The sequence below is a fragment of the Carassius carassius genome, chromosome 46 (genome assembly GCF_963082965.1).
Source record: "Carassius carassius chromosome 46, fCarCar2.1, whole genome shotgun sequence".
Classification (NCBI taxonomy): domain Eukaryota; kingdom Metazoa; phylum Chordata; class Actinopteri; order Cypriniformes; family Cyprinidae; genus Carassius; species Carassius carassius.
Genome location: NC_081800.1, coordinates 25,694,219 through 25,707,130, shown reverse-complemented (window position 1 = coordinate 25,707,130; position 12,912 = coordinate 25,694,219). Strand labels below are relative to the sequence as shown.

The window sequence follows — 12,912 nt, the reverse complement described above, 5'->3', positions numbered from 1 at the left end:
AACAGCCAATTGAAATTATAAAAATATTTCACAATTTTGCTGATTTTACTCTGTTTTCACTCAAATAAATGCAGCCTTGCTGAGCAGAAGAAAACATCTGAATATTTTATATTGTGAATGTATTTCTTTTATGTAAACCGTTCTTATAACACAAGTTTTTCTAGTATCACAGTATCTCAGTGACAGTAATGACACTGATGATCATCCGGACGTATGAATGCTAATATGTGTCCCTGGACCACAAGATCAGCCTTAAATAAGTGTAAATGAGTGTAAGTTTCAACACTGAGACACAGCTGAATAATTAATCTTTCCATTGATGTATGGTTTGTTAAGATCGGACGATATTTGTCTGAGATGCAACTATTTGAAAATCTGGAATCTGAGGGTGCAAAAAAAATCTAAATATTGAGAAAATCATCAAATAAAGTTCTTAGCAATTCATATAACTAAAAATTACGTTTTCATATATTTACGGTAGGAAATGTACAAAATATCTTCATGGAACATGATCTTTACTCAATATCCTAATGATTTTTGGCATAAAAGAAAAATCGATCATTTTGACCCATGCATTGCATTTTTGGCTATTGCTAGAAATATCCCAAGAGACTGAAGACATGTATGTACCTGTGAGTGTGTTTGATGCACTCGCTCTCTCTCTGCGGGCCAGTCTCGCTCTGGCTCTGGCTCTCGCTCCTGATCCTGGTCTCGGTCTCGGTTGCGGGTGTGATGTCTGCTGCTCTGGTGTGTGTAGGAGCGAGACGATTTCTGCATCAGCGTCTGATCCGGCCCCTCACTCTGAGCCTGACCAATCAACACAGAGCTGTCAATCTCCTCCACAAATCATAATATTCTAATTGGAAAATGTTTTCAAACCTGCACAGACTGACCACATGATGAAAATATGGGTGGAGCCATTCTAATGACATGATGACATCACAGATCTTACGAGCGTTGTGGAGAAACGTACCCAGCCCAGCTCCATAATCAGAAAGTCGCATCAGTCCAAAAATACGTCATGACGAGGAAAAAAACATATATAAGTCGCACTGGACTAGGGCTGCACGATATTGGGAAAAAATGACATTGCGATATTTTATTTTTCTGCGATATATATTGCGATATGAAATCTAATCAAATTGTTTCTTACAAACAAAAATGGGGTGAGCAGATTTACATTCTCATTTTAAATGATTTAAACATCGACACCGTCGTGTCAATTGATTAATATGCGCGAGGGAGAGAAAGCAAGACAGCGCTCGTGTTGTTTGAAGCGCTCTCTCTCTCGCGCGCGCTCTCTCTCTCTGACTCTGTCTTTCTCTCGCGCGCTCTCTCTCTCACTTGCGCGCTCTCTCTCTCTCTCGCACGCTCTCGCGCGCGCTCTCGCTCTCTCTCTCTCGCGCGCGCTTTCACTCTCACTCTCTCTCTTGCGCGCTCTCTCACTCTCTCTGGCGCGCTCTCTCTCTCTCTCTCTCTCTTGCGCGCTCTCTCGCTCTCTCTCGCTCTCTCACGCGCTCTCTCTCTCGCGCTCTCTCTCTCTCTCTCTCGCGCGCGCGCGCTCTCACTCTCTCTCTCTCGCGCGCTCTCTCTCTCGCGCGCGCTCTCTCTCTCTCTCTCACCGTCGTGTCAATTGATTAATATGCGCGAGGGAGAGAGAGCAAGACAGCGCTCGTGTTGTTTGAAGCGCTCTCTCTCTCGCGCGCGCTCTCTCTCTCTGACTCTGTCTTTCTCTCACTTGCGCGCTCTCTCTCTCACTTGCGCGCTCTCTCTCTCTCTCGCGCGCTCTCGCTCTCTCGCACGCTCTCGCGCGCGCTCTCGCTCTCTCTTTCGCGCGCGCTTTCACTCTCTCTCTCTCTCTCGCGCGCGCTCTCACTCTCTCTGGCGCGCTCTCTCTCTCTCTCTCGCGCGCGCTCTCACTCTCTCTCTCTCGCTCTCTCTCGCTCTCTCACGCGCTCTCTCTCTCTCTCTCTTGCGCGCTCTCTCGCTCTCTCTCTCGCGCGCGCGCTCTCACTCTCTCTCTCTCGCTCTCTCGCGCGCTCTCTCTCTCGCGCGCGCTCTCTCTCTCTCTGTCACGCGCTCCGCAAATCACATTCGTCAAGGGCCGGGGAGCAGCAGGCCCGTACAGTTAATGATAACGGATCAACTATGACAGCTTACATCGCACATCGCACGATGTGACTATCGTGGATTCGTACATCGCGATATCGATGCTTAAACGACACATCATGCAGCCCTACACTGGACTATAAGTCGCCTTTATTTAGAACCAAGAACCAATAGAAAACAAACATTACCATCTACAGCCGCAAGAGGGCGCTCTATGTTTTCAGGGAGAGGCTACAGCAAAAAAATAACTATATATATATATAATGTGTGTGTGAGTGAGTGAGTGTTTTTCTATTTAGTATTTTTTATTTATTTATTTATTTTAGTACTTCAAATTAATCTAAACAAAAATTAAAAGAAGTATTTTTTTTATTGTATTTGATTTCAGTTAATGTTTTTTTAAGAAACAGCAACATATATATATATAAGCTATCATCTAACTTCAAAAGAGAAGAAAAGAATAGAATTGAATAATTTAGGCCTTTTATGGTTATGAAAAGTTTTCTAAATCCTTGCTGTTTCACAGAAAAATATCTGCAGATGTATGCAAAAGTGTAATATATAATGTCAATGTCAAGTGTTCATTAAACTGTGACTGTAAGGCTAGAGTCGGGTGACGGGTCTGGGCTGGGTTTACACTCCACTAGCCACTTACACACACACACACACACACATACACACACACTCACGGTTTGTGACTTCTTCTTCTTCTTCTTGATGGATCTGAAGAAGCCCTGTTTCTCCTTCTCTTTGGAGGGCTCTGGAGGGCTCATGTCCCGCATCTCTGACCCCGTCCTCATCAAACATAAAACTCATGCTTATATTCTGACAGGGTTAGCATTCATATTCTGTTATATTATTAATATGTTTAGTTTTTTATCAATAGTTTTATTTTTAATATATATTTTTTAATTTTCTGTTATTTAAAAATTCTGTTTATTGTAATTTTTCTCTTTTTTTCAAGTATTTCTACATAGTTTAGTTCATTTTTTATTTCAATTTTAGTTATTTTAGTTCTTCGTGCTAAAATACTCAAAATATATATATATATATATATATTTTTTTTTTTTTTTTAACGTTTTATTTCAAGTACAGAAAATGTTTTCAATGGTTTTAGGTTTACTTAAAAAAACAAATACTGGTCAAACTCCCTGAGAAATTCTAATTCATAAAAAAAAAAAAAAAATTAATATTAATTAGGGTTTATAATCAATTATAAAAATAATGATAAATATTTTATTCTTTAATTTTTAGTTTTTAATTCTTGTAATTTTCAAGGAATAATTAACAATTTAACTTTGAACCCTTTTATTTAGTGTTCAGACCCATTTCCGGTTTCTCACTTCCTGCTTGGCTTTCAAAGCATTCAAGTGACAGAAATTAATTTGAAAAGCTTTTATTGCATCGTGGCTATTAAAATAAATGATTCGTGATTGATCTATTTCATGTTATCACAGAAAAAAAGGTTTGATTTCAATTACACTTTAGTGGAGCCAAATAATAGTTGCACATATTACAGTATTTACAGTAGGAGTGTGTTTGTGCATCATGCTCACCACGGGTCGTATGTGGGTTGATGTATGTTATGGCTGCTGTCCATCGTGACCCCTGAACTCTCGTGGAACGAGTTATCAGGTCTGGGAGACGGCACTGGTCCAAACAGGAACACATTAACATATTAATGAGATCAACGTGCTGAGATCAATCAGGGTCGAGGAAAGTGACCTTTACAAATAATGTAGCTTTTGCATTACTTCTCACTCTCTCTCGCTTTCTCTTCTAGATCACAAACAGCATTGTTGCTTTTCATTTAAAGTAGAATTTTTTTTTGTTTTCTGATTGTCCTTTCAACACAGTTTGCATGCAATGAATGTATCGCAGCAGATAATGCATTGTTGACAGTTTTGTTGATTATAATGGGAGCAATTTAATTTGATTTGCATCGCACCTGCAGTGCAGTGTCTGTATCAAGCACTGCATGAACAGAGAACTTTTCAATTGCATTCATTAAAGAACAAATAAGACAACACAGAAATAAAATAAAACAAAATATACTCTTGTTATCATAATAAAACATTATTGTTTTTTTATTTATTATGCATGCACTACTGTAGGAAGAATAGTTTTAAGTTGGAGGTTTACATTTTCATTTGTTAATAAACAAATTAGACAAAAAAGAAATCAACTAAAACTTAATAATAAGATTATAATTTAAATAAATTAAAGTAACATAACTATTATTATGATAACACATTACTTTATTGTTTTTTGGGGGGGGGGGGGGGGGGTTATTATGCATGCAGTACGTGACTATGTCATGCGGAAAGGTGTTCAGTTGCATTTGCTAATTAATAAATTATACAATATAATTTTTTTTTATAATAATTATAATTTTATAATTTTATACTTTTATAAATTAAATCAAAAAAGTAAATTAAGAAAATAATTCTGGTATTATTGTGACATGTTATTTTATTTTTATTACAAATAACAATCAGATGAAATTCACATTTCTTGTAGCTTGTCACTTCCAACACTGTCTTTAACATTTGGTAAAATCAGAAGCATCATTTGCATAAGTGTGAGATGACTGACCCCTGTAGAAGCTCCCGACCCGTCGTGGAACCGAGTCGCTGTACATCATGCGGTTCTCTTTAGCCGATCCGCTGTCATCTGCGAGCTGCTCATGATAAACGCCTCCCTGCAGCATCAACATTTGACACAAACATGTCATCCTGAAAAGTGCTGAAAGAAACACTGAGGACATTTCCCTTGTGTGTAAACAATTTCCCCTGTGTGTAAACTCCAAACAAAAGGAAACACAACCAAAATGCCTCCTTCTGAATGAGAGAGCAAAGCAAACAGAAAAACGGGCAGCAGGAAGAGGAGTATGAAGAGAAGGAGGTATAGGTACAGTGAAAGAGAGGGAAAGCAGGATGGTGCGGACCTCGCTTTTTTGCCGTGGCCCGTGAAAGGCAGCAGTGTTGTCCCGTGTGGACTCCCGGATTAAAGGTCGCGTGTGACTGACCTCTGCACCCGCGGGGTCACTCTGTTTATGGAGAGATGAGAGCAGGTGAAGCACAAAGCGCCCGGCACACATTTATATAAACACCCTACACATACAGCATCTGTTACGAACCCTAGTGAGCCGCCTACCTAGACAAAATACACAGATAGAGTGATAGAATGACAAAAGAATACACAGACAGACAGACAGACAGACAGACAGACAGACAGACAGACAGATAGATAGATAGATAGATAGATAGATAAAAACGACAGACAGAAAGACAGACATAATGACAGACAGAGAGACAGACAGACAGACAGACAGATAGAACAGACAGAACGACAGACAGACAGATAAATAGATAGACAGAACGACAGACAGACGGACGGATAGAATAACAGACAGACAGATAGATAGATAAAATGACAGACAGATAAAACAACAGACAGAACAACAGACATAATGACAGACAGACAGATAGAACGACAGACAGACAGAACGACAGACAGACAGACAGAACGACAACCATAATGACAGACAGACAGACAGACAGAGAGAGAGAGAGAGAGAGAGAGAGAGAGAGAGAGAGAGAGACAGGCAGGCAGGCAGATAGACAGAACGACAGACAGAACGACAGACAGAACGACAGACAGAACGACAGACGGCCAGATAGAATGACAGACAGACAGAACGACAGACGGACGGACAGACAGACAGACAGACAGAACGACGGACGGACAGATAGAGAGATAGATAGACAGAGAGATAGATAGATAGATAGATAGATAGATGAGCCAATATTTTATTCACAATAGAACATAGATAACATAGCAAATGTTTAAACTGAGAAAGTTTACAATTTTATGCACAAAATGAGCTCATTTCAATTTTGATTTCTGCTACAGGTCTCAAAATAGTTGGGACGGGGCATGTTTACCATGGTGTAGCATCTCCTTTTCTTTTCAAAACAGTTTGAAGACATCTGGGCATTGAGGCTATGAGTTGCTGGAGTTTTGCTGTTGGAATTTGGTCCCATTCTTGCCTTATATAGATTTCCAGCTGCTGAAGAGTTCGTGGACGTCTTTGACGTATTTTTCGTTTAATGATGTGCCAAATGTTCTCTATAGGTGAAAGATCTGGACTGCAGGCAGGCCAGGTTAGCACCCGGACTCTTCTACGACGAAGCCATGCTGTTGTTATAGCTGCAGTATGTGGTTTTGCATTGTCCTGCTGAAATAAACAAGGCTTTCCCTGAAATAGACGTTGTTTGGAGGGAAGCATATGTTGCTCTAAAACCTTTATATACCTTTCAGCATTCACAGAGCCTTCCAAAACATGCAAGCTGCCCATACCGTATGCACTTATGCACCCCCATACCATCAGAGATGCTGGCTTTTGAACTGAACGCTGATAACATGTTGGAAGGTCTCCCTCCTCTTTAGCCCGGAGGACACGGCATCCGTGATTTCCAACAAGAATGTCAAATTTGGACTCGTCTGACCATAAAACACTATTCCACTTTGAAATATTCCATTTTAAATGAGCCTTGGCCCACAGGACACGACGGCGCTTCTGGACCATGTTCACATATGGCTTCCTTTTTGCATGATAGAGCTTTAGTTGGCATCTGCTGATGGCACGGCGGATTGTGTTTACCGACAGTGGTTTCTGAAAGTATTCCTGGGCCCATTTAGTAATGTCATTGACACAATCATGCCGATGAGTGATGCAGTGTCGTCTGAGAGTCCAAAGACCACGGGCATCCAATAAAGGTCTCCGGCCTTGTCCCTTACGCACAGAGATTTCTCCAGTTTTTATTTATTTGTTAACATAGTTAATGCACTGTGAAGTAACATTATCAAACAATGAACAGCTGTGTTTTAGATAAACTAAGATAAACAAAGATTAATAAATATAGTAACAAAAGTATTGCTCGTGGTAAGTTCATGTTAGTTAATATGTTAACAATTCAAGTTACAAACAAATAGTTTACTCTAATTTAAATAATACTCTGATGTTTAAATCATTTAAAATGAGAATGTAAGTGTGCTCACCCCATTTTTGTTTGTAAGAAAATATTAGATTAGATTTCATATCGCAATATATATCGCAGAAATATAAAATATTGCAATGTCATTTTTTCCCAATATCGTGCAGCCCTAGTTTGGACTAACCCTAATATTGTCTAATTCTGCGTCCCGTGACACAGCGCTGCCCATGTGTCTTGGCAGGGTCCGATGCTGTAGTTGAGGGGTCAGGAGCTGTAGACTGCTGGCCCGAGTTGGCATCCCTTGTCCCACTGCCAATCCGCCTGCTTCACCTCCGTGGGGTCGCCCCCGTTCCCTCCGCACATACATGGAGTGCCTGTGTGGCCTCTGCTGGGAGGAAAATGGGCTGGTGTAGCCCACGCCATAGGGGAATTCATGGGGCGCCGAAAGAGACAGACCCCCTATGGGGTCGAGTGGATCGACAGGGATTCCATCACTCTGCTGCTGGCTCTTTTGCCTTGATGAGGAGCGACGGGTGGACGGCTCCACCGTGCTTCCATCCCGTTCCAGTTTGCTGCGACGCCCCACTGCGGGACTGTGTCCAGAACGTTCCCCGTGTTGCAGGGACGGGCTGCCTGGCGCCGGCAAGTTCAGGTTCATGTTGAGGTCCAAGCAGCTGCTAGGGAAGTACCGTGGCGAGCCGGCGGGGTCATCTGGGTGCAGTCGTATGTCGCTGAGGTTGCTCACAGATTTGGCATCACTAAGCACTCCGTGACACTTGGACAAACTCAGATACGAGGACATCCCCTTCCCACATGAAGATGATGACGCGGTGGACTCGCCATAACCGTGGCGGCTCTGTGTCTCCCGGTCCCCCGCCGACGTGCTGGTCTTGCCCTCCACAAAGGAATGGCGGTTCTGGGAGCGAGGCGTATTGGATTTTAGGTATTTGGCTCCCGGTCCGTCTGTCGGTTTACCGAAGTCAAAATCACCCGCTTTAGATTTGGCCTCTTTAGCATGCTGCAGGCTGGCCAGGTCTTTACCACACGATGCAGAGCGGTTGAGTGGCTGAAAGGATTTAGGGTGCATCACAGGGCTCAGGCTGTTGGCAGATGGTACCGACCCATTCAGGAACGCCTCGGTGCTGGACGGGTGGAGGTCTTCATGCCCATGACGGGGCAAACTGGAGCAGTCACGACTGTTTGAGCGATGGTGACTTGAACTCTTGACCACATGACCCCTAAAGACACAAATTTTTTTTAAGTATGCATCCTGTCTGTCTGTCTATCCCTTTATCAATCTATTTATCTGTCCATCCATCCATCCATTTATCTATCTATCCCTTTATCTATCTATCCATCCATCCATCTATCTGTCCGTCCGTCTGTCCATCCATCCATCTATCTGTCTATATATCTATCACACTGCATCTGGCGCACAGTATTTTTTGTATGTAATACTTGATAACCGACTAAATTTAGCAATATTTGCAGTATAGCACATTATGTAATATTCTGTATCCCATAATGCAAAGCACTCAAATTGACTTTATATTTAATTTCACTTGACTTCGATCTGCAGAATGAGGAATCTAAATGAACACTCATTATTTGTTGCCAAAAGCTAAAAAAAACGTTCACAAAACTGGATAAAAAACGGGAAATCAACTATTCTCGAAATGTAAATTTAATCAGATCACATAACCACAATATAGTATACTAATTGAAACTTAACCACATATTTAGCCAGTATACAATAAGTACCCTAGTTGTCCATTCCAAGCACTGCCCATCACTGTAACAATGACTCTCCTCAGTCTGATTTCATTAATCCTCCTGACCTGCTGGGGGCGCTGTTGTCCAGGAGCGGTTTCCTTTTGGAGGAGCGGGCGGGTGTGGGTGTGAGTGGGCCGGGTCGCTCCGTCAGGCGCTGAGTCTGGAAGGCGTGGTGGTTCAGACTCTGTTCAGTCAGATAGCGCTCATTCGGGTTCAACAGCAACAGTTTCTGAAAATACAAACCACAATGACATAGATAATCCTGGTTGACATTCTTACCGTATATTTCGGACTATAAGTCGCACCTGAGTACAAGTCGCATCAGTCTAAAAATACGTCATGATGAGGAAAAAAACATATATAAGTCGCACTGGACTATAAGTCGCATTTATTTAGAACCAAGAACCAAGAGAAAACATTACCGTCTACAGCCGCGAGAGGGCGCTCTATGTTTTCAGTGTAGGCTACAGGAGCACGGAGCAGCATAGAGTGCCCTCTCGCGGCTGGAGACGGTAATGTTTTCTCTTGGTTCATTTCTCTTGGTTCATGTCAAATTAATTTTGATAAATAAGTTGCACCTGACTATAAGCCGCAGGACCAGCCAAACTATGAAAAAAAAAAGTGTGACTTATATTCCGGAAAATACGGTAATTGTTCCAACTCATTAAAACATTTCACAGTGGGGAAAAAAAAAAATTACAAGAGGATATTAAGCCTATTTTTTACACTGTGACACTATTTTCTATGAATTACATTGTAGAACATAATTCATGATTATATACACAACTACGATTATCATTATTATTAAAATATATAATTATACTTATATTACTTATATTATAATTATATTATTATACTGTGCTGCAGAGATCATCCAGTCTGAAAAAAAACGGTCCTAAAACCAAGCTTTGTTGTTTTTATGTAAAACACATTTATATATTCTATATTTCATTTTTTATTTATTTTTGTGGTGAAACACGACTTGAAAATCATTTTTGACAGATTTCCTGAGATTCACCCAACAAACATCTATTAATATCACATTGCCGGAGGAAACAAGCTTTCACAAGCCCATCACACCGTTCACATTAATTACCACAATGTCCTACACTTCATTTACTGAGGATTTATTTCAGCCATGATTCATGCTTTAATAAAACGAAACGACAGAACGAGCGGCTGTGTTGGAGTTTTCCGGAGGACACTTTCTGCTAATATAATTAGTGTACAATTATGGCGGTGATGATACGACACCTTCACCTAATGAAACTGCGGAGCAGCTGCGCTAACCACTAAGAAACACAGCGACACGCTGACTATTAAACTAACAAAGAGTAAAAAAGACACACAAACAGGTGTAGTATGTAGGCTACATGAACTGATTCAGTCCTCAGGTAAAGACTCATGAAGTGAAAGCAAATGGAAACCCCAGTGAACGAATGCATGAGAAGAATGAAGCTCCATCTGCTGCTGCATTAGTCACACACACGCACACACACACACACCATAATAACAAACCTGCGTCACAGGTGAACAAAAGACAAGAGAAGGGAAGGTCAGACTCATTTAGATCTGTGTGTGGGACGGATGACAAACACAAAAACACTAATTAGTTTGATTATTTAATATTACATACAGCTTTGGAACGTGAAGGTTACAGAAAAACAGACTAATTTCTCTCCCTTTCTCTCTATTCATAGTATTAGTACCATCCCATTTGATGAACACACACACTCCACTCAAAATTATTACAACAGTACACAGCTATACACATGAGGACATATTACACACTGCTATAGTTTTACATCAAGCAAGTATGGATCACTAAACTAACCAAAACTCTAAACACTAAAGAGAACCTTCTACTTTATATTATATTATATTATATTATATTATATTATATTATATTATATTATATTATATTATATTATATTATATTATATTTACATAATTACATATAATTTAATATGTAAATTATTACATTTAATTTTAACTACATAAATCTATATAAAATAAACAATTATAATTTATTTATGCTTTTAGCTACATTTTATATTATTTTCATGTTTCATATATTTTACTGTGTTTAGATTGTTTTTTATTTAGACATTTTTGAGTTTTTGTTGTTATTTTATATATATTTTTTTATTATATTTTTATTAATTAAAAATATATATTTATATAAATATTGTATTGTTCGTTAATACATGTTTGTTTTACTTTAAGTACACTCTATAGTTTTTATTATTTTTATTTATCATATTTTCTTATATTTATTATTTTCCTATGTAATAAGTATTTTTATAAAAAGTTTATCTTATAATATTTTTTATTGTATTATATATTTATTAATAAAATGTTACTGTTGTACGTTTTTAAGCATACTTAACATTTTTCTATTTAATTTATATTTTTCTATTTTTGTTTATCATATGTTCTTAGATTTATCAATTATATCCATTATAAAAAAATATGAAAGAGTAAAAAAATATATTTTAATTTTATTTTATACTATTTAGTTTGATTTTATATTATGTTGTTATATTTATTATACTATTTCATTTAATTATATACAGACACATTATATTTTATCCTTTTATTAATTTTACTATTTGTATCTTTTATATTTTATTTTTATAATTATTTACTTAATGTTTAATAATGTTTTTCCAATTCAGGATGTCCTCAAATGGAAACTGTGTCAGATTTATCTCACTCATGGGGACAATTCTGTCCTGAAACTCGCCCAACAAGCACACACACACACACACACACACACACACACACACACACACACACACACACACACACACACACCTCTTACCTTCATGAGGTCAAGCAGGACTGGACTAATGATTCCCAGATAATGTCTCTCCAGAGTCTGCGGATGGCTGACCGAGGGAAACTACACACAGATAACACACGCTGATGAATCAATCACAGTAAGAACATATGACGTACGGTTAAATGTTAATACTAGGGATGCACGATCATGATTTTTCATGGCCGATTCCGATTTTTTTACAAGCAAACTGTCCGATTCCGATAACGATTTCCAATTTTTTTTATCTTTAAGCAACAAACAAGAAAGAAGGAAAGTGTGCATAAACAAGATGTTTATTTGGTATTTAATAGTCCAAACTGGCTTTTGGCTATTGAAAACAATAACCGTTATCATCTGAAATTAACAGAAGTAACTGCCCAGTAAGTAGCCTACATTCAATACAAACATAGATGGTACATACATCAGCATTTAGATTTTGTATTTGAATTGGGTTGAAACTACATAGAACTGGCCTTAAATTAAAAGATTAACTGTAACCATGTGAAATTTAAGGCAATAACTGCATAGTTCTACAGTCCAAACCACACAATCAACACACATTCAATAAGAAGTGGATGTAATTTTAAGGTAAAATAAAAATAATCATCCTATACAGAACTGACGTTTACTTCTGGCTTTTCAAACATGTATGCAAGTTTTACTAAAAAAAAAAAAAAAGCATTTCAGTTTTGTCACAGTTTAGTCCGTTTCGTTTCTCATCCAACATGTGAGAAGTTGAGCTGAACATCCCTTCACTGTCTTCGCTTGTGCAGGTGCGGACAGGTACAGTACGCTCGCAGCCTCAGTGAGCAGGAAAGGCTCTTATTTGTGCGTCAGTCCAACAACAGCTGTTTGCTTCCTGCTATCTGTGCCTCAGACGTGTAGCTCTGCACTTCCAGTGCTGAACGGCTGCCCGTGTCCTATGCATAGATTTTGAAATACTTCCACTCAAACTTCATGATAGTGAATGATTTCAATGTAGTCTGAGCATGCGGGCGCACTTCAGGAAAAATCGGCCGAAAAAAGACCAAAAACCGGACAATTGCCGACCGCGTATTTTAAGCAAAAACTGTCCGGTTCCGATTTGTGGCCGGTCAACCGGTGCATCCCCAGTTAATACAGCGCTGTGATTTAAGATAGACAGACAGACAAACAGACAGAGAGACAGACAGACAGAGAGACAAACAGACAGATGGAAAGAGAGAC

The 12,912-nt window shown here is 39.2% G+C and overlaps 1 protein-coding gene across 2 annotated transcripts in view; it reads right to left on the bottom strand.

The window, feature by feature from the left end:
- LOC132129382 (cyclin-dependent kinase-like 5) overlaps window positions 1–12,912 on the bottom strand; it is a 38,825-nt gene that overhangs the window by 2,145 nt on the left and 23,768 nt on the right. Inside the window, exons 9-16 of one of the 2 annotated variants that reach the window (XM_059540961.1) lie at window positions 11,707–11,787; window positions 8,948–9,111; window positions 7,294–8,347; window positions 5,057–5,158; window positions 4,705–4,810; window positions 3,666–3,759; window positions 2,799–2,904; window positions 631–807 (exon numbers count right to left, since the gene is read on the bottom strand). In XM_059540961.1, coding sequence (XP_059396944.1) covers window positions 631–807; window positions 2,799–2,904; window positions 3,666–3,759; window positions 4,705–4,810; window positions 5,057–5,158; window positions 7,294–8,347; window positions 8,948–9,111; window positions 11,707–11,787 — 1,884 coding nt within the window. The remainder of the gene's footprint in view (window positions 1–630; window positions 808–2,798; window positions 2,905–3,665; window positions 3,760–4,704; window positions 4,811–5,056; window positions 5,159–7,293; window positions 8,348–8,947; window positions 9,112–11,706; window positions 11,788–12,912) is intronic. The other variant, XM_059540962.1, reaches the window with a different exon arrangement.